This window comes from Lepidothrix coronata, unplaced genomic scaffold, assembly GCF_001604755.1.
Source record: "Lepidothrix coronata isolate B3197 unplaced genomic scaffold, Lepidothrix_coronata-1.0 Scaffold13, whole genome shotgun sequence".
In the NCBI taxonomy this organism is placed as follows: domain Eukaryota; kingdom Metazoa; phylum Chordata; class Aves; order Passeriformes; family Pipridae; genus Lepidothrix; species Lepidothrix coronata.
The window spans coordinates 7,406,313-7,429,492 of NW_016690193.1; the positions used below are offsets into that span (position 1 = coordinate 7,406,313).

The 23,180-nt window shown below is 37.0% G+C and overlaps 1 protein-coding gene across 5 annotated transcripts in view; it reads right to left on the minus strand.

Annotated features, from left to right (window-relative positions):
* The window catches only part of FSTL5 (follistatin like 5), a 291,375-nt gene extending 271,391 nt beyond the window's left edge, over positions 1-19,984 (minus strand). For 4 of the 5 annotated variants that reach the window (XM_017806035.1, XM_017806033.1, XM_017806034.1 and 1 more), the window contains exon 1: positions 2,487-2,600. In XM_017806035.1, coding sequence (XP_017661524.1) covers positions 2,487-2,530 — 44 coding nt within the window. In that variant the 5' untranslated portion in view covers positions 2,531-2,600. Of the gene's footprint in view, positions 1-2,486; positions 2,601-19,799 lie in introns of those variants that run through there. The other variant, XM_017806036.1, reaches the window with a different exon arrangement.
* Positions 19,985-23,180: the final 3,196 nt, after the last annotated feature.

A 23,180-nucleotide genomic window follows, 5' to 3' on the forward strand; every position in this document is an offset into this window, starting at 1 on the left:
TGGGTGCAAAGAGTGTTGCTTCTTTATATTTATATAACCATGTTTAGAAATCTGATGAATTTATTTGGTTTATACTTTCTTTAAACAGATATCAACCTGTACCTCTGCATTTTCCTGTTTTCCTGTTTCTTTCTCTGCACATTCCTCATTTATAAACAGCCTATAGGTTAAAATGTAGAGAGAAATAAGAAAAATATTCCAGTACATCTTTTATGCTATATATGATTTGTCTGACAATAAACACTGAACTGACTTTCCTAAACAATTACTAGCAATAACTCCATATCTTCTGTAAACATCTAATTTACAGCTACTCAGTGCATGTAAATAATTAGGGTGTGGGGTTTTTTTTTCCTCTCACTGCATGCAAATATTTAGGATGCTGCGTTTCTTTCCTCATGTGCATTAATTCTCTTATTAACAATTACCTTAATGTGCTATTTTAGCATTAAACTGATCTATGTTGTAGGAGTCTTTTGTGTCGTTCTTTGTCATCCCCAGATTTTCCTTAAAACCTGAGGCATCAGAGTGGAGAATGTGGGACAAATAATGGTTATGCCTAACTTCTCATCGCTCAGTAAGTTCTTCAGCATCAAATTTAGATTTTTCTTTCTGATTTTCAGAAAGCTCTGTCATCTCACTTTTTAGCACATTTCCAGAGCATTCATAAATGTGATGCACTCTGCAGTTTTCTCACTATTGACTTCCTTCCATTTCAGTTACTTCTAAAACTTTTTGATAAGTTATTATCTATGAGAGGACTCTTTTATTCTGTGACAAGTTTGTTCCTTAAAACCCTTGGGTGAGGAGTATTGCTGGGAGAACTATACCTTCTGAATTGACAGAAGGAATACCTGAGGACATCTCACTCACCTCCTTTAGCCAATGTAACTGGAACCCTTAAATATTTTTCAGTAATTTTTTCTTTTAAACAAAGGAAACTACATGAAAAGTTAACCGAATACCCACCATTATCCCTGATGATAAACTACTCACCTCTGAGTTGGAGACAATTTCTTTTAATTCTTGAGAAAATGCAATGCAAACCTGTATCTCCCTTTTCTTTCCTGCTAATGCTTTTCACCCTTGCAAGTTCAATATTTTGTGAAAAACAACCTAAATCCCAGTTCTGACACCTTACTTACGAATATCTAATTATGATTAATATATTTCACAACACCATAGTGAGTACTGCTTCTCAAAGTTATGATTTCTAATCTTCTCAGCAGTTCATTGATAATGTAAATTTTGCTCTCTGCCTGACTCTGTTGGAACTAGGATAGAGGTTGTTACTATGAGAGTTTAGCAAATACCTACTAAGCAGTATGTTACCTGTCCCCATGCTGTAATCTTCACAGAAAAGATTGAAAAAATATCATATTATACACAACCAGTTCCAAATGTGATAATGTATATTTACACAGTGTATTTAAAAAATCTAATTAATATAAGCTGGCTTAGCCAGAGTTTATATGAAGAGTGAAAATACGTACCAATTATGAGAATGTCCTACTTTAAAATGTATACATATTTAAAATTAATAAATTTCCCATTGTTGAAGATTTTTTTCCAAAATTTCTCAGCTATTATACTCTGTTCTGAGTAAATAAATGGTGACTAGCCAGGATATTTGGCATCAAGAACAGAAATATAATTCATTTGAAGATATAACTCTTCCACCCCAATAAACTTATCTGATCAACTCAATGTCTCTACAAAGTATAATAAATTAAATCTTAAATACTTGTTCGATCACTGCATTCTTCCTACCTTTAAAAGACATGTCAGATATTAACCTGGCATTATTTAAGAGGTCACTTTTAACACATCAAGGAGCAGTACTGTACACTCTCAGGACATGTCAGTCTCTGTCTTTTACATACTACTAATCTCAATTAAAAAAAAAAAAGCATAAAATTAATTGTCTATTTTGTGTGGATCAGAAAAAGCCCATGAGCTCTGTCACCATATTCAATGTTATTAATAGGTTTATAATACAGCTACGGTAATAAATATGAACCATGCTTCATTGCCCTTGACTTTGAGGATTTCATTGCATATAACGATGGATGCAAATAACCATCCAGGAAAGAATACACTGCTACCATTTCTCAAGATGCTTTTATCTGCTCTTATGGTTTCATGGCAGAAAGGCACCTGCAAACAAAGCAAGTTTTGGCTAAATAGAGATTATTATACTGCACTGACTTCGAACGAGTAGAAGTTTTAGCTAAAAGCATGTCTTTTCCCATTAGCCTGCCTCTACTGTACCCTAGTGCCCCATATCTTCATACAGCCTGTGTCATCAAAAACCTTATGACAGATATCATACTAGAGACAGTATCATAGTCTCTCTATGAATGCAGCTATAACCCATATCAAGCAAAGTTTGTCCTTGTCAAAGTGCTATGTGGAAAGCAGATTACAATGTTGTGACGGCAGCTCTCGCCCCCAGGACTTGCTGACAGCTCTTGTGCACTGCATACCTCATGCTGTCACCCTCCAGTTCTCCTCCAGAAGTGGCAGCCATGCTCTGAACTAGAGTTGTTAGGTCACCTTAACTGCATACAGCAGGCTCAGGGCTTGCAACAGTGAAGTGCAGCTCTGCCAAGGCAGCCAACAATTCGTGCATCTGTGTATCAATCTGTTCTGTCTCTCAACTGCTACTTTATGTGGCTACAGCCACTGACTGCACAGGCACATGCTCTTCATCCTTCACCCATCAAAAGAGGCTGGCACAATCATTTTGGAACAGCCAGCAATGCTGCTGACAGCACATGTGCTGGAACACACATGCAGCAAAATACTTTTTAAAAAAAATCTCATGAAAAGGACTTGCCATGCCAGACGAATCCTGCCTCTGCTGATTGCTGCCCGTCCCTCCCTCACTTCTTTTCTAATTTAAACTGCAAAACCATCATACTGCATAACCAGCAGGTGGAGTACAGACCCTTGCACTCTTGGTCCTGTATTACTGTACTTGGTCTTTGTGTTGACATTATAAACATGTCAGGTGTCTCCAAGGCAAGTACCTCAAGGCACCTCCGTAGTGAGCAGCCAGGACAAGGGCTGGGTTTCCTTGCCTGTCATTGTTACTCTCTCTCTCTGCCCTCACACCACTTGCACTGCCAGGTGCTGGTGGGTAACAGCAGAAGCCAAGGCAGCAAAGTATCTGTGGGGGTGATGCAAATAGGATTCATTTGTCCAGGGCTTTTGTAGAAGAGTTTCTTTGGAATTGGCCCTGGAGGTTTACAGGGGCTCACGTGAGCCTGTACACAAGTGTCCTGAGTGTGGCAGGGGCATTTGTGAAAGGTCAAAACACCTAAGACACAGATGCAGCGAGGACACTTATTAGGTGAAATCTTTGCTGCTAACTTCATGCTCTAATTTAATTTTACCATTTTCTGTATATTATTTATTTATTTATTTAAAGGACGACTCACGGATGTCTTATTGTTTGTGACCCAAGTTTCAATTAGCTATAATAAAATGACAAATGAAAATTTTAAACCTTTCTTAGCATGTTCTTCACATGGTCTCTTAATTTCTTTAATATTAAAGAAAGAAGAACAAAATGAAGGTACTATATTTCACACATCTCAGAGGAATATTTTTAATGGATCTGTGTTGCATTTATTGATCTAATTTTTTCCTAAGACTTCAATATCAACATCAGGGTGGTTGACATCATTGATATATGCAAGTGCTAGTTTGTGAAAGTTATACTGTTAGCAAGGTGGTCTCTTTCTTCCCTCACTAAGCATATTTGTCACAGCTGGTTCCCTAATATCCTAGAGGATTAATGTTTACCATCATGGCAGTATCTGAACCGATGGGAATTCAGCTGCTTCATATTATGAAATCAGAAAGAGAAAACTTGCCAGCTTAGAACTCATGTGAATAGTTTGATAATGTTAATGTTTTACAAAATTTATAAATTAACACCTAATATACTATTGTGTAACTGTTTACCTTGCACATACTAGAAAAGATAAATATTTTGGTTTTCAAGTTTTTAATTTTGTCTTTTTAAATAAAATACTGCTGCTGTTAATTAAATGGAAGAAGAAACAGCAGTTGTTGACACTTCCACAGTAAATTGTTGTGTATTTTTGAGCAGTTATCCTAGAAAAGGCAAAATGGTCTCTTAAGATGCAACTTCTTTTTTAAAGAGGTAAACTGCTAAATTAAAGACTGAAATTCTACATATTTGCTATGATATGCTAATCTACCACCCTTATGTTATTCGAGGGTTCTTATTATGTTCCCTTTTGTTATTCAAGGAAATTCTGGCATTCGGTAAAACAGTAGTTACCACCAAGCCATTGAAACCTCTGTGTTCTTGAACTCCTTGAATGAATGCTAAACCATATGTCTGTCATTAATTCAAACAGCCATTATAATTTCTTCCTATTAAATGTTCTGTTTAATGTTATGATTTTATCCCTTTACATCTTTGAAACTCACTGCGCTGAAGTGCTCTAGCCAAGAGTCATAGATCCCATCTTTTTCACCCAGTGAAAGACATCTTTCAATAACTCAGCTGGCTTGAAGTCAACCCACCTGGAAATTGTTGCTCAAGACCACCATGAAAATGGAAAGACTGGAATAGACAGGTTTGGGTTTTTAACTTCTAATTGGATTTGAAGTAACAAAAGAATTATGAAGTACTAAAAAAGAAAACTAAGTCCTAAACCACTAAAATGTAAAGATAGGAGGTACTGGGAGCAGAGGTAATAGTGTTTCAGCAGCCTTCAAAGGTTGGGAAGACAACTAGAGTGCATATCAGAGAGAAATGTGACATGGGAAAGCCTATGACATGCAAGAAACCATGAGTTCCTCAAACACAGAAGGAGTATACACGACAGTGCGAACACTGATAAGAAATATAAAATTATCAAACTGCAGAGAATAAAGATGCATACGGATTTTGGCATAATTGGATCGAAGCACAGTTCAATCAGTAATCAAAAGGACTGATGAATGTTGCAGCTATTTAAATAAACAAGGACTATTTGTAGCTGAGGGCAGTTTGTCCTTATCAGGATTGAACCAAAAATACTTTTACCCTCCAGTACTCTCCCCTAGGGTCCACATTAATATAATTAACTACCAATGAAATCCTGACCTAATTAACAACATAAAAACAACTCTAAAAAACAACATGTGATATGTTGGGTCCAGAATTTTACCCTATTTAAAGGATTTAGTGAAAACATTCACAAGGATGGAAACAAAAACCTATCTCCATTCATACAGTTCACAGAAACATACAAATAGAGGACAGTGTTCTACACTTGAATAGCCAAAATAGTTATAAGTATTTTCTCTTTTTCAATTTAACTTCTGTGGAGTTTTTCGCCTCTCTTCTTTCCTGCTTTGTGATGACTTGACTCACTTTCTTCTTTACTGCCAGAAAGGTCAACTTTCTTCATGAGCCTGAATTCAGCACAATACAGAAAATCACACTTGTTCAGTCAGTCATAAAGCTGGCATGAGTTCCCAGTGCAATGTGCTTGGACATTAAAGTCCAAGTGAATAAAAAAAGGATCTTCTCTCCTTATGCAAATGAAATTAATAGACTGAGCATAATAGGAAGGAAACACATACAGTTCTGAGATATTATAGAACAAAAAACCTCACCCTATCATACCTGGTGAAAAAAAAAATTGACTGTGACAGCTGACTTGGTCTTTTACATTCTACTATATACAGTAAATTTAGTGTATCATTATAGGACATACTAATTATCCATGGAACAACTGCAGCCTTCTTTAAATTTTGCATAGGTATTTCTAATAAAACAATGCATTTCTCTTATTGTAATGCTCACAATCCTGTTCAATAGGATCAGAAACTTCATTTCCTGCTATGTTTTAACTGTCTTATACTATTTTACTGGATTTTATTGTTCATGTTTTTAGATTGCTCTAATATATCTACTAGAGAAAAACCTTCCAACTGCATACTGGAAAGCTGACAGCAAATCAGAAAACCTACAATGTTCTGATTAGGTTGTAGCTAAACAGGATTGTAAAATAAGATTTTTTTCAATAATTCATTAGCTAAAAAAACTGTTACTTCTACGAAGAATGGAATGATGATAACACAAATAAAGAAAGGAGCAGACAGTATGTGGTGATGAACTGGCAGTATGTGAAAGGAAAGTATTTTGTCTCTCCTCAACCACCACTGTATCATACATTGAAAACAAATTTTTTGTGTTCATTTATTGACCTTAAAAAAAAAAAAGTTGTACATATTTTCCTTTTTGCAATTTTTGAAGTGTTTTATTTGGTGTTTTTTGGTTATTTTTGGAAAGGCAAAAAGGTAAATATCTTCAATTTTACTTATACAATAGAAATACAGAAAAAAGTTAATGTAAAATTGACTGGAATTAACTTTTCATCATCAATGTACCAGGAAACCCTAGAAGGAGCTTCTTAAAAAAAAAAGAAAAAGAAAAAGAAAAAAAAAGTACATTTCAGCAAGAAATTAGAGCTCACATGTCACCACCAGACTCTCTATATCACATCTGGTATGAACCGTGTGCAGAGGCAAGAACGTCCCATCTTTCTCTGAAGCTACAGCCTCAAGAGTAACCACTCCATCTCCCTGAAATGTAAGTCCATACTCCCTTTGTCATCCCACCTTGACGCTATTCCCCACTTTTGAGTCAACTTCATAGACTTTGGGATTGTCTAGGATACCTCTGTGAAGTGTAACACTCATGAACAGGAGCCAGGAGACATTGCTGAACATTGCATTCCAACTGCTCTGTCAAATGCTGATCAGATGACTGGTGGCAAATATCCAAGTGCTGCAGCTACATAGACTCTTTATTGATGAATCAGTTACCGTCGGCACGAATGCATCCTCGGTGCTGACTCACGTAAGTATCCCTATGCTATTAGAACTGAAATGTCTCGTCTCTGTATTTTGAAGGTCTGAGAATGCCTACCCTTCAGCAATTTCAAACATTTCTTGTTAAGCAGATTATATTTTCTGTAAGCCACAAAACAAACAGAGAAAGCTATCAAGACAGAGAAAAGGTTTTCAAAAATTATTTTGCAGGAAGTTATGTATGCAAAAAAAAAAAAAAAAAAGATTTTCATCTGGTTCAGCAACATGTAACGGAATCTGAAAACTATTTACAGTCTTGCAGATTTGGCCCACATTGAAAAATCAGGATTACCCTGCCTAGATACAGAGGGGGAAATCTACCTTTCTTTCTCATCTATCTTCAATGTCTTAAAACTTAAAATTGCTTAAATGAAGGAATCTGCACATTCAGTGAAGAGAGGGGGTAACAATTTCTATCCTTCAGAGTAAGACAGCACACAGATCACCTCAAACCACAGCTGATAGCAAACACAGGTCAAACCTTCTCTGTCTGGCTCCTCCAAAAATAAGGCCTTGGACTCTGTCCTGTATCAGTAGAAAGTTCCAGCAGGGAGAAAAGGAGAGTGTCAAAGGAGGATAAAGGCAGTACATGCAGGGACCAAACTGATGCATCAGGTTCACTGTTTATCTTAGTGTCACAGTGTAGGAGATGAGGTAAAAGGGGATGAATTTAAGGAAGTAGCAGGGATATCTCAGGTACCAGTGCATACTGCTCATATTTCCTAATTTTTCACTTAATAAAAGATTGCCAACCCTTAGCACTGACACTGCAGCCAGTAGCTGCAATTACCACATTGAACACTTGGAAACAAAACAAGAGCAGAGCCATTGCTGTTCTCTCCTGAAGCTGGCTGCTTTGGGTAGCCTCCTATTCTTAAAGCCTGCTGCACCAACTGTACAAGCTCCAGTTTGAGTACTGCTCCCTATTCATGGTCCACAAGAGTACTACAGCCTCCAAGTTCCCTACAGTTCTGAGTGACCAATATATTAATGCACGATATACACTGGGGAGAAAAGAGAGTAGGTGCCATTAAAGGTATCCCCCTTATTTCCAAAGTTACTTGACTTCTTTGAACATCATCCATGAAAGATAGCCTGGATTTGCGTCTACATTTTACCCCAGTATTGGCTACTCTGAAAGCTTAAGGGAATACAAATCTAGACAGAGAATATTTAAAATCAAGTCCGAAAGAACCATTTACAAAGCTGGGCAAGATAGCCCATTCCAGCTTTTTGGTTTGGGTTTCGTTCTGAGGGTTTTTTTAAATCATAATGGGGTATCAGAAACATGCCCAGGAGGATAAACGCAGCCACTATTTTTCTTACATCAATCTCTTTCTAGAATAACATTCCCATAAGGTTATCATCACCCACTAGAAATAATACTATAGGGATATTTTGGCTATTGGGACTCTCAGTTGTCTATTATTTTATCTATTGTAAACATTCATTCTAGAGCAGCATTCTAGGTTTTAGGGTGGGTGTTTTATTTTGTTTCATTACATAACAAAAAAAAAAATTGACATTATGCATCATAACAGCCCTTTATGAGCATCCAATAATTTAGGAGTCTTCTTTAGTAATACAGACTTTTACCACTGATATTCTTCTGTTGTTAGATTGGCTCTAATTTTATAATATTTCCTGAATACGGCCAGAAATAACATACATGCAAGGATAAAAAGGGGGAAGCAAATTTCAAAACAATGCCATAATCTTAGTTACAGAAGTGGTCTTCTAGTAATTAAGTGTGGAGCTGCATATATGGCATCTGATTTATCCTCATATTTTCATTGATGAAACCTGCTTTGATAATATTAATGTAAATGTAACCATACCACTTTTCAGTCAGCCTGAGAGCACAAAAAAGCTATTTTTTTTCTTCTATTTTTCCACTAGTAATTCCACAATTTTTTCCCACTAGAAACTGGTAGCAAGAAAAGTAGCCACAATGTCACAAGTTAAGCTATTGCAGACTTCTCTCCTTTGTGTATTTAAGGGAAGTAGCTACTTCACAACTTCATTCTTTTGGTGGACCATGAGTAATGTTCTTCTCGTTTAGGATTATTTCATCAATGTTTTTACTCCTAGCAGGTGCTGTGGTATCCAGCAAACATGAACAGTTTCTCTAGTTAAATAGGTCAAAGGCTTTTGCCCCCTGCCTAAATATTTTACAGTAAAATTTAATTCCAGCTGAAGAGAAAAATGACACTATCTCTTAACATGGAGCAACAGAAAAAATATTTCTCAGTCCATAATGCCCGCCCCTCCAAGAATATTTAAGAACACGTTCTAAAGTTTCTGTTAATTTATATACACAATTACTAGATTTTTATCTTCACTTTCCGATCTGTTTTTTAAGCCCAGGTCTGCCAAATTCTGACCCTTCATTTGTGAGAAGTTATGGGAGATTTCCTGGGTATAGATGCATATTAGTACAAGCCAAGTGGAGTAGTAGTATTCTTACTGTCCAGCTCCTAGAAAACATAGCCTTTTATTTCCTGTACTTCATTTCTTGATAACCTTGAGAGACTAGGTAAACTCAGAAATGTCCTTAATTAGAAATTTATGAGCAACACTTATTAAAAGGTACTTTTTGATGTTCAAAAACTCAAAGACATATAGATATAGGTATGGATAGAGAGATAGTGATAATACCAGCTTTTTTTTCACTGGCTTTATATGATAAAATTATTGTAAATACAATAAATAATATAGTGTAAATATATATGTAAATATTACAAACAAATATGATATGTAAAATAATGATAAATATATTGTAAAAATATTTACTATGGAAAAGCCTTCCTCTGGGTGTTTCCCCTCCAGTTGTACTTATTAACAAACTTCTGATTCATCTATTTGCCTAGATGCACCATTTTCAATCAGGAAACTTCAACTCTGAAGCTTCACTTTTATCACTCACTTTTGTAAATCAGCTGAACCTCCACTGCAAATTGCATATTCTTTTAGATTTGTGTTGTATGCTGACTGAAAACAGTTTGACTCTTTTCAGTAGCACTTTTCTATTTCTTTGTGTCTCAGTTTAAGTTCCTAAAGGAGGTATTTTAACTTGTGAAGTCTTACAGTTGACATCATGCAGGGCTGCATGATGAAGTTTTACATACTGTTATAGATAATTAAGTATGCAAACTTTAACACAAAAAAAGCTGGCTTTTTGAGACCAAGGGGCCATTTGTGAAATAGATAACTACCAAAAATAGGGAGGAAAAAGACAATTTAAAAGGAAAACTAAATGCATAATTACTGCTGGACATAAATACCAGAAATAGAAGAAGGTTAGAATGCATTACATCTGTCCCACACAAATAATTCTGATGCAGTTATTACAGGATTGTAAGAGAACTGATCCCTCAGACACTAGTCAAAAGCAACAAAAAATTCATAATGATTATTGGCTTACAAACCTTGTCTACAGGCAAAACAAAGAGTATGCTGAGAAGCTACTTGTCCTCAAATATTCACTGACTCGAGTGATTGCAATAAACTCTTTTCAGCACGTGGTATTCCTTTTTGACTTCCCATATTAGCTGTGGCTTGTAAATCAGTTGACTTTACCAACAGTCTCCTCAGAAATCCACTTCTGTTCAGAAATGGCTAACCAGTGCTTAAGAATCCCCCAAATTACCAAATCTTTTCCTTTCTTACAAACATCAAACTGGTTTTTGCAGGGTTGTTGATGGATACAAATCAAAATGCCCCAGCATTCTTCAGTTGCATGCTGGGATAAGAAAATTAATGTTGAAAATCAAAATAATAATCTGAGACCTTAAGAATCTCAGGTGTATGGGAAGTTTAAAATCAGTCTTTACTTATTTTTAATCTTTAAAAAAAACACCATCAACTATTAATGATTTTTGCAATACTTATATATAACATTACAACTCTTGTAGTTCTTTTTGGAAGAGCCCAAATTCAGTAGAATCATAGAATCATTAATCATTGGAAAAGACCTCTAAGATCATTGAGTCCAATGGTTAGCCCAGCACCGCCACGTTCCCTGATAAACCGTATGTTGAAGTGCCACATCCATATGTTTCTTGAACAATTCCAGGGACAGTGGCTCAACCACTGAACAGCCTGTTCCAATGCCTGACCATCCTTTTAGTGAAGACATTTTTCTTCATGGAAAATATGTAATAGTTAATACTTAAATAACACAAATTTTAAAACTGAGAATTTCCATGCATATATGGAAGTTCACTTTCTGTTCACTTTCTTCATTAAAAAAAAAAAGAACAAAGGTACAAGACTCTCTGCTTATTGTTTTAAACATTAAGAGCTTCATGATCAGCTCTTTAGGCCCTTTTCCACCAATTACTCATGATAACTCCAGGAGCGTACCCAGATTATCAAAAATACAAGAATAACTCACTAAAATTGGACTTTTGGTCTCCTAAAAGGAAAGCAGAGAATGATAAAAACAAAATTATTAGTCATAATATTTCATATTGTTCATGAAGGAGTCAGATGCAACACATAAATTAATAAAAGCAGTCTAAATCATTACAGCAGCAAATTATATCACAAACTTTCATTTATATCTCTTTATTAATGTGAGAGTTGTTCTATCTCAGAAATCATAACTGGGGTTTTTTTTATATTGATGTCTGAGACTTTGGAAATATAAATCAAATTTTCAGAATAGATTTATTAAGGTTTTATGTGTATATAATGTATATTTTTACAAAGACAAGCACAGCAGCTCTTTTAAAAGTTTACTTACGCATGAAAGAGATTACTGAGAGCCTAGAGCAGTAGATAGATATGACTATTACTCAGAAAAGATATAAAGGACATGAATATATTAAAATATTAGATTTTTGGTCTTTTGGGGACACCAATTTTAAGATCTGATGCTTGAAGCACTCTAGTAATGTTTCAAATAAAATCCCGAAGGTGCAGCTAACCTCCCCCCACCCCACTGACTGCAACAAGAAGATACAAATGCAGATTGTTGAAATATTTCTCTGACAATAATTCTCCAAGCATAAAATAAGAGAATCAGTCTATTATTAGACAGTAGACTAAAATGCAATTACAGCTAAGCAACACAGTTTAAATTCACTTGAAAAACTGTCTCCAGTTCAAAAAATAATTAGCATAATACAAAAGTTAAATCTCAGGAGTGATGTTAATTATGTTTTTTTCTTTCAGTGTCTCAAGGAAAGAACTAAATCAGCCCATGTGCATCAATGTGTAGAAAATTTTTTACAGAATATTACAGTTTATCAAAGGCAGCCTTGAGCAAAAAATCATAAAAGTTAAAAAAGAAATATAATCTTTGTGTTGAAATACTACCATAGCATTAATTATTGCTGGGTTTTTGAATCACATGAGAATATAAAGGTAGTATTAATGAAAGACAGAAGAATAACATATATGTTAGGGGACCAACAAATTTATAAAAGAATATTTTTAACTCTCCGCTATACTAGCTAAGATTCATTCACCTTAAAAGGCCTAGGAAATAAATGAGAAATATAATCAGTCATCAAATTATGTTAACCTGGTGCTGTGTGTCTTCCAGTTTATTTTAAATAAGAATTACCTCTGTCAAAGTACTTGATAATATGGAAGAACAGCAATATGATGAACTGTATTTCAACTTAAAAATCAGCCCTCAAGATTAAAAACATCGATTTCTCTCTGAAGCTGAGGTTATGGCTAACCTTGACTGTTGCAAGGAGAGGGAGTACCCATGCAACTTAATTCCATTTTACAAGGACAAACCAAATGTACTGTCACGAAGAGCATTCTTTTTCTGTGGCCTTTCCACTGCAAAAACAGATGACGAGCTGAACTTATGTTTCCATCTTGAAACAGAGTGGCGAGAAAAGAAGGGCTTGCTGTCAAAATAAGATGCTACCAGTCAATAAATAACTAAATTTAATTTAAATTTCATTAATTTAAATTATTCATCGAAACTAGAGAGAAATGGATTTGATGTGTGGACCACTTGGTGGATAAGGAAGTGGCTGAATGGTCATACCCAGAGTTGTGGTCAATGGCTTGATGTCCAGGTGGAGAGGAGTGACAAGTGGTGTTCCTAAGTGGTTGGTATTGGGACTGGCACTATTTAACATCTTTGTCAGTGACATGAACAGTGGGATCGAGTGCAACGTCAGCAAGTTTGCCAGTGACTCTAAGCCACGTGGTGCAGTCAACATACCGAAGGAAAGGGATGCCATCCAGAGGGACCTTGACAGGCTTGAGAGGTGGGCCTGTGAGAACCTCTTGAAGTTCAACAAGGCCAAGTGCAAGGTCCTGCACCTGGATCAGGGCAATCCCAAGCACAAATATAGGTTGGGTGGAGAATATATTGAGAGCAGCCTGGGGGAGAAGGACTTAGGGATGTTGGTTGACAAGTTCAGCACGATCCAGTAATATGCACTTGCAGCCCAGAAAGACAACAGTATCGTGGGCTGCATCAAAAGGACTGTGGACAGAAGATCTAGGGAGGTGCTTCTCCGCCTCCATTCTGTTCTTGTGAGACCCCACCTGGAGTACTACATCTAGCTCTGAGGACACTAACATAAGGATGTGGCCCTGTTGGAGTGAGTCAAGAGGAGGGCTGCCAAGGTGATCAGAGGGCTGAAGCCCCTCTACTATGTAGCATCTCACCAGGCTCAGAGTTGGGGTTGTTCAGCCTGCAGTCTTCTAGTACCTAAAGGCAGGCTACAAGAAAGATGGAGAGGTACTTTTTACAAGGACCTGCAGTGATAGGACAGGGGTAAATGGCTTTAAACTGAAAGAGGGCAGGTTTAGATTGTGTGTATTAGGAGGAAATTCTTCACTAGGAGGGTGATGAGGTACTGGAACAGGTTGCCCAGAGAAGTTGTGGACACTCCACCCCTGGAAGTGTTCAAGGCCAGATTGGATGGACTTTAAGCAGCCTGGTCTGGTGGAAGGTGTCCCTTCCCATGGTAGGGGGTGGGAACTAGAGGATCTTTAAGATCCCCCGCAATGCAAACCATTCTTTCTTTGATAATATCAGAGTTTGCACTGATACTGTCTTTCTGACAGTTTTCTGAGCATTTGTTTCTCAGACCTGAGTTAATACCTGGAAAACACTGAGAAAATCTGCCTTTACCAAAGGTATCTCACTCAGATTTCTTTCTACAGGTTCAACAATCCCAAATCTTTCATTACCAAGTTACCAAGATGCAGTACAAACTTCATGTCTTTTAAAAGCTTCTGCTTTTTGTTAATTTAAGACTCAAAACAGACCCTTAGGAGGGAAAAACAGACTCTGCTAGAAATGATGATGCAGAAGGGACAAAAACCTCTCCAAAATGTGACAAAAAAATTCTCCTTCTCTTAAAAGATAAATGCAAAAAGCATTTTCAAAACCAACATGGTGCATCTCATCTTTTACTTAGGTACAATAGGTTATTAGCTGCTATATTAATAAAAATTCGGACTCTGCACCTCTAAAAGATAGGCATTTGTGAATCGGTCATTCATTCATGTGCATTACCTTTCCATTACACTACAGTTTGTTCTCAGAAAGTAAATACTGGTCTTTTCTGTTTATATACTGTTTGAATCTTGCATGTTTCTTGTTATCACTGAAAGGACACGACTGTGTCAAATACAGTCCTCAATTATTTATATAATTGTAATATTAGTGGAGTATATTCAGTCTGTAACAGAATCAAAAGTTGTACTTATTAGGAATTAAGATTTCCATGGATCTACCAGAATGATGTGAAAGTGGTTTTTTTTTCTTTCCTAGCAATTATGTTCAACAAAATTTAATAAAACCCATAAGTAACATATATTATCAGTTATGGTGGCGTTTTAAGTAAAGTTTACATAAGAAAATATATTTTTAAAAAAAACAGAACTTGAAATGTTGAACTTTGAAGCTCTTTAAAAACAAAGTTTATTTCCATTACCCATCATGTAAGAATTTTCTACCTTCTACCTGTTTTTGTTTCATTGCTCATTCATTTATTTAAATGTGATTAGAAGTATAATGACTTACATATTATTTAGGAAGACAAAGTTTTGTTATATTAATGGAAATATGTATAGTTCAGAGTTACAATGCAGAAAGACTCTAGAACATTTTGTTTCCTTATGGAAGCAAATGCATGTAAAGTAATAATCTAGAAGTTCCTATCACTTAATAAAAGAACATTTTTAGTAATTAATAACATTTTATCTGATTGAAGTTATGAGCTGTTTTCAGATTATTTTATTTCTTTTTGTAGATATTAAGAAATTCTCTATGAAGGAACTAAAAATACTTTCAGAAAGTTTTTAATATTCTGATCTAAAAATGATAGTGGCTTTTTACCACAAGACCGCCTATTCAGTGGTAAAAATATTTCAGATTACAATAAGCCTCACTTGGAGTAAAATGAGAAAAAAGCTCTCCCTGTCAGGAAAAGAAAGAAGTATTTTAAATATCCTTCATCTTCCATCTAACATTTTCAAGAACTTTATTAGACAAAAAAGCCTTTCTGAAATCTGCTCTGAAAAGCACTGTTGGACACCAACCTCAGTTAATTCAAATGCAAATAAGCTGTGAACTTCAACCTACTTCAAGTAGTCAGTGCAAGCTTTGCCAGCTCTCCTGTCTTTTAACTCTTTAGAACTTCTTGTTTTCTTAAGTTTTGCACAACTCAGCAATGCAGCCAAATAATTCACCACTAATTACACATAGTGTATGCTAAAAAAGAGTGATTAATTGAATAGGGTAGTAAGGGTAAATACCTGCATAAACATTGCTATCAAGTAAAGCTAAAAATAGATAACAAAACATATTTTCAAGTCATTCCCATAGCCACTTGGTAAGGCCCATACCTGGCTAGACCACAGCAACCTCCCTTGACAGTACATTTAGCCAATACAAACAGAAGTAACAATGGCATAGAAGAAATGAGAGGTACTGGCAATAAGGGAACATTTTTTAAGTAGTTCTGCTGCTGTAATTGTACAGAAAATTCTTGATCTGCATTGGTCCATCCGAATGAAGACATATCTGTTAATAAATGCAACTGCTGGAAAGGAACACAACCTACCTTCTAGTAGACAAGACTTTGTAACCCAAAATCTAAAGAAAGATCTTGTAAAATAGCAGAAAAGAGAATGAGCCTGTAGGTTTGATTTCTCTTGAATATTTTTCCTGGGCATTAGTAATCCTTGATATTGGACGTGTTAGAGGGAGTTTGACATGGCAATATTTACAACTCTTAGTCAGCCCATAGCCTTCTCAATGTCTCCTTACTACAGAGAAAAATTTCATCTTACTACTCTTCTAATAATATAAATATGTTCTTTGTCTTTTCTGTCTACCAAGAGGCAAGGAAAAGCACGCTGTATTAAATATGTATAATATCTTATGCAAACAAGTTTCCAATCTTTTCATTTGCTGACAGCTATTCCCTATGCTTCAGAAGAAAAAAAAAAAAAGCTTGAAGTGAAAAATGGGATTAAACAGATTTACAAACAAACTTGTTAATCAAATTATTTTACTTTAAAATTAAGTACCAAGCTACACTGAATAATTAATGATTATTGTCCCACTTTTGCTTAGAAAGCCTGAAAAACAAAGTCAAGGGTGGCATTTAATTCATTGCTTCCCCTTGAGTCAGTGATTCACTCCTGCAACATTTAATGTCCGGAATTACTCCTGCAACATTTAACATCCAGAATTATCCCACAATATTTGCCAAATTGGAGAAAAATATTCAGAATTGACTTCCTCAATTTCATTTGACCTGTTACCTTTGAGAAATCAAAGCCAAGTTCAGATTCATTAAAAGGTAGAATTATTCCTATTGGAGTTCCACCTTTATATTTAGGTTTATAACTAACAAAACTGAGCAGAGCCTTGTTTTCATTACTATTTTAGTCTCTAAAAGTCAGAGAAGAATGACAAAAAATTTACATTTTCTAAAATGTTATATAAAGTCACATGAACAGCATGCATTTGTCTAAGGAAAATAAAAGTTTGGTATGTATTAAAGACATAATTTGTGTTATTGTAACAGTTCTTTTCTTCTAAAATTGAATATCTTTGCTTTTTTAAACAAATATTGAGGATTACTGGATAAACTCACACACAAACAAATCTGAATGACACACTGACATAATTAGGTAAGTCTAGAACACACCTACAACTGAGCAACCACAGCGTTCGGGCTTTTACTGATTACCATTTGCTGTCAAGGGCCATAACACAGCAAATAACCAAGTGATCCACTTTCAAAAGTAAATTTTGGAATCCTGACAGGTTGTGCACGTGTTGATATTTTCATTAGTTATAGGTATATTCCCTCACACCCATATCTTTGTGTGTTGCTCAGCACAAGCAGGGTCTATAAAGTAGCTCTTTAAACAGGGAGCTTCCTTGAATCCTGTTTTTATAACAAAACTCTTCCCTGATTTTGCATTAGTTCTGCAGTGAGCTGTTTGGCAAGTCATTAACATGTGGGGTTTTCTCAGTTGTTGCGTGGTGGTGATAAAGGCCTTGGAACTACATTTTATACCAAATCATATCCTTACAAGTTTACAAATATGCTTGAAGAAAGTTTATTACTGAAGACAGACTTTTTCTAATTAGAACCAGTGACCAAAATGGCTATGGACCACACTGGATCTATATGTATATTTAGAACACCATTTTGTTGAAAAATAGCAGTGCCATTTTGCTCCCTTCTGAGTCTACATACCATTTAAAATCTCCCTTTTTTAAACATGATTTACAAAGTAAAGCAACTTAGTACGAATGAAGGCAAAACATTACATAGAAAATAAAATCAGATATAAGACATAAATTTAAAAGCACAAGATTAATGTCTTAGCATCAAAGTTTATCATGTAATTGATGTTGGTAAAATGACTGATCTCAACAAGGTCAATGACTTTTAATTATGTAATAATGGAGATAGTCTTTTTTCCTGTTAACAGGACTATATGTATGAATAAAGACTAGTCAAGTGAACAAGGATTTGCAGGTTCAGGCCCTGTATAAACATCAAAAGTTCGGCCATATAATTAATGGGCTGGGGGTTATTCTGTTGGGGGGGGAGGTTCCCCTCAGTTATTGTACTGTCTACACTACATAGTTCAAAATAAGTTTTTCAGAATATTTTTGTAATGTCTACTTTAGAAAGTAAGCATCCTGAATCTCCATACCTTAAAAAGCATCATTCAAAATTATATCAAAATATTTCAAAGAGAATTAATATTCATGTCAATGACAGATGCTAAGAGCTGTCCTAACTTATGGGTAGACTATTAATGAAGGTTTGTACGCAGTGCAAATGCTCTGTAATAAACTTTCTTTCCCTAATGTTGAGAGAGGAAAGAAATAGTTATTTTGTGATTAGAGAGAGGGAGAGGGGCAGAGGGACAGAACAGTAAAACCTATTTCCTAATTCTACCCAAATGTAATGAAAGCCCTGGCAACCTAAACAACTTTCTCCTTAATTTGCTTGCTTTCAATTTTACTCATCAGTAGCTCTGTGCTGCTGCCCGATGGTTATCTTTTTACTGTGTGCTTTACATCAGCTAGAGTATAAACAACCTTAACATTAAGTAAATTATGCAGGAGCAAAAAAAAAATAAAAAAACTACAACACTATGAAACAGCCTCTTTTCATCAGCTTCATCTCATCAGCAAAAGTTACCTTATGCTCACAGTTACTACAACTGCTAGCACTTATGCAGGACAACTGTGCAGAGAAATACTTGTGGTTTAGGTCCCCCAGTTCCCAAGAAAATTTATCACAGCCAAAAGAGTATGAAGCACTACGTAATCCTGAAAAATACAAGGTGAGGACCTCGTTTGCCTGCTTGTTCTGTTCAACCATCACAGTAGCACTGACTACCAGCAGCAGCCTATTCCTTCTGTAATCAGCCTTAATCTCAGACAAAAATCCCTGTGTGGTACTCAGTTCATTGTGTGCAGAAATCCTTGCATGGCACTCAGCTCCACTTGTGCAGAAATCCCTGTGTGGCACTCAGCTCTGCATGTGCACAACTCTGACAACTCTCACAGAAGCAGCAGCAAACTCCTCGCTGAAGCAGAGCTCCCTACCAAGCTTGTGAAAGGTTAAACAGTGCTGAAAGAACACTTCATCTGCCCACATTTCTCAGTTCTATTCAAATACCAACAACAGCAGTCCTAGAAATGCAACATAATACAGTATTATTAAATACAAGATTTGCATTTACGCCTAGCTGCAGCCTGGAAGCAGGCCTGATGTTCAGCCAACATCAAAGGAAAAAAACCCACAACTTTCACGGACACACACAGAGCATATTGACCTTGGAGGTAGAGGTGGGGATGATCCTTTTCATAAAGGTGCTGTTTCACAAGTTCACAGTGTTACACTGCCGAATTGTTCGTCAGCTAACAAGGTATCACCGTCCTTCTGTTACACACACATACAGGCACGCACAAGAACACAGAGCAACATAGGGCTATTCTTTTAAATCCTCGCTAATTCCTACTTTACTCTCTACTTGCCAGAATGACCTCACATATCCCCTCTTCCCTCAGACAGAATCAGTCGGAGCTTGTCTAGTCCCCCAAACCCGGTGTTTATACAAAGAAGGTTCTGTAACGTCTTTTGAGACATTTTTATAATATTCAAGATTTCTAAAAAAAAAATTCTCAAACATCCAAACATTACCCTAAGAGCCAGTTTTCAATAAAAATAAGCCTCTTAACTTCTCATTCATATTCATCTTTTGTTCACGTAGCCCTTTTCACTGAAAACTGCACCCCTACACCGACCTAAGGGCTGACAGGGTTCCAACTTTGCTCTGCCTTTAATTGCCAGCTCCTCCATCCCATCTGGCACCCATTTATGTGAAATACAGATAGATAGATAGGTGTTAGTAATGCTGCTTACCTTGTCCAAGAGCGACTAAAATCCGCAAGGGGGAAAAAAAAAAAAAAAGAAAAAAGAAAAAAACAGCTCGCCGGGTCCTCGTGCAAATCGCAAAGAGAGGAACACTTCTTCCTTTAACAAAGCCAAGAGCGGGCCCGCCGCGGTCCAGAGACGGAGCCAGCGGTCCGGAGCGAAACTCGCGGCAGCAGTTCCCAGCGCGGCGCTTCCCAGCCGGAGCGGGCGCGGACAGCAGCGAGGCGGCCGCGAGGCGCCGCGGGGAGGCGGCGCGGGGCGCGCGCCCTTCAGCACCGCCGCGCGCGGACAGCACCGGCCGCGCTGCCGCCGCCGAGCGCCGGGAGCCGCCCCCGCCCGCGCGGCCCCGCCGCCGCTCGCGCCGCCCCCGCGCCGCCCCCGCGCCGCCCCCGGGGCTGCCCGCGGCTCCCCGCGTGCGCCCAAACTTCCTCTCAACTGCCGCCTCCCGCTTCCTTTTTTTTTTTGTTTTTATTATTATATTTTTTTAATGGGACGGGAAAATACAGCGCCTCCGTGTTTCCCCACCCCTTCTCGCCAGAGGGCTCCCAGCCCACGCGGGGGTTGTTGCCCCGGCAGAGTTCAGCGTCTCCCTCCTTTGGCTTCCCCTCCGCGTCTCTCCCTTCCCCCGGTCCCCAGAGCCCCGTGTCCCCGGGCGGCGGCACCCAGCGCCCCGGGCAGATGGCAGCGCGGGCGCCGCAGCGAGAAGAGCAACTGCTGTGAAACGGCGAGTAATTCCTCGCTGAAGCACAGAGGGTTGTTGTGCTTGCACGCTTCAAGCGGGGTGGGTGTTATGCAATATTTATAAGCTTTAATATATCAACGGGCTATCTGAAAGCTCAAGTATGCTGGAGGCTTTGCACAGCCTGTGTCGGTAATCCCTACTGTCCATACCAAATTTCAGTGCTTGAGTGTCGAGGTGGAGCTCACTGGTAACCCATGCCAGACACAGTGACATGTTACTGGGAATCATAATTTAGTTCTGAAAAACATACAGGAAAAAAAGCACCTTGAGATAAGACCATTAATTATGTGCTCTGTTTATAAGCAGTAAAAAAGGTACCTTTGGACAAACAGAAATAAACAAAAAATCCAACTGGAAGCTAGTGGCTTAAAAAATTAGAAATCCGCATATGTGAAATCAAGCAAAAAAACAGTAGCCTCACTTGAATCTGCTTTATTGTGAGATAACAGGTTTAGTCATCCGATTTATTACTTTTAAATTAATCCATTCCACCACTTCTAAAGAGTAGCTACTTCATCTTCAATGTGAAATCATTAGGAAAATTAAGTATCTACTCATCATGCCATTATAGGTTACCTGTTTCGTGCCTTTTGGGAAAATACGTTACAGATTAAAGTATTAAACTGTCTTTAAATCACCCATGACTAGGGTAAAGCCAGACAGAGGTCAGCTGCTCTGACGTACATCAGCTTTCTAGGTTAATTACATTTGTGGCAACATGTGGAACAAACTTGTAGTAAGAAACAAAACTAGGTAAAACCTAAAAACCTGAACTAGTTAACATAGGAAATGGGATAAGTTGGATTGCATTAGTTTGTTACTATTTTGTGAGGCAGTTCTTCGTGCACTGCTAATTAGGTCAAAGCACTGCAAGAAGAAACATGATTAACTTTGACACACAGAGTGTAGAATATAAAGCCAAATAAACCAGACTTGCATTGACCCAACCCCTTATAATTGCCAGTTATCATGAAGGCAGCTTGTCTGGCATCTGTATAGCATTTCTGAACCCCTATTATTTTACTTCTCCCCTGTTTTTTTCTCTTATCCCCTCTCAGGTTCTTTGCAAAGCACAGACAGAATAAAATTCCACTCCTTAATGACAATTTTTGCATTTGCAACTGATTCTGAGTCTACTAGCACTGCTGCACCAGAAACTCCCTTGGGAAAGAGGTAAACCCAAAACCAACTTGTTCAAAACTAGGAGGAAAATGAAACACTGTGAGAGTGAACAGGGATCTTGCACATCCATTCTCCTTCGCCATTATAAAAGTACATAAAACAATCAACAATTACATGAATGTTTTATATAACCCAATTAATGAACTAGTTAGGAAATCTATCAAATTATGAAAGGTTTGACATACCATAACTTACTGCTTGGCTTTGCAAATTAGTAGACAAATAACCCCAAAAATAGCACATGGAAGACCCTTAAAAAAATCTGAAAATCTCTGTATCTTGGGAGGACTTGCACTCCTAAATTTGAGTGTAAATAATGATACAACAGAGTAATATATTAATGTATCTTGGCATTCTTGCATTTTTGAGAGTGTTTATCTGATCATGCTTATCTTTCTTCTTTGTCCACTCTCCGTGATATTCAATTTAAAAGCTCATATTTAATTAAAATTACTTTGATGTATTTGTAGTGAATACTTTCTTTCTAACTTTCCCTCTAATTTAGATCTGTATCAGCTGTCATAGACTCTAGTTGGAAAATAAACTTTGCCTATTCATATCCTGACATCTGTCTTCTGCTAAATGGATACTATCTACAAGCTCCATTTTGTGCAGTGTTGACTCTATTTTTACACACACAAAAAAATATGCTAATGAATTAATTTTTTAGTTATTTTGACTTGTGACCCATACGTTACATCATCATTTTTAGCAGTTCAAACATTTTCATCCACAGAGTATTGCACTGGGATATTACTTCACTTGATGTAATGCAAACCAATATACTCTACTCTAATGAAGAATTTATGCTGTCTTTAGCCATTAATTGTTAGTCGAGAGAGACTGCTGCTGCTTGGTAGTATGTTTCTGGTTTCCATAACCTCACTTTGGATACTTTATGATAGTATCTTACAGATCCCATACAGAATGCCACACAATTTTCAGAGTTTGGTATTCTCAAGTCCCATGTGCTTGACAATCAGTTATGCTTGGTTTTTATTTTTGTACCCCAATTACTATATTTGAAGCACTGCCATTGAGCAAAGGAGAACACATGCAGCAAGTAGTGATGTTTTCTTGTAAAGATGAGAAACACAGAGGAACTTCAAAGCTGGCTTATATTTTTAAGACTATAGGTGTTAATAACAAAGATTCCCTATTTTGTATTTATGAGATGCTGCTTAATATAAGATCCAAGCAGAAAATTTTGTTTAAGACAAATAGAAGGCCAAAGTCTCAATATGTTAAAGGAAAATTAGTGCAAATAACACATGGTAAAAGTTGTTTAGCAACCCATTCAGTATTTGTCCATGTTGTGGTTTAACTTCAGCTAGCAGTCCAAAACCAAGATAGTCCAAAACATATGCTCTCATACTTTACAGCCTATCCATAACTCACTGAAGTTAGAACAACAGTCACCTTCTTTGACTGATCTGTATCTCCTT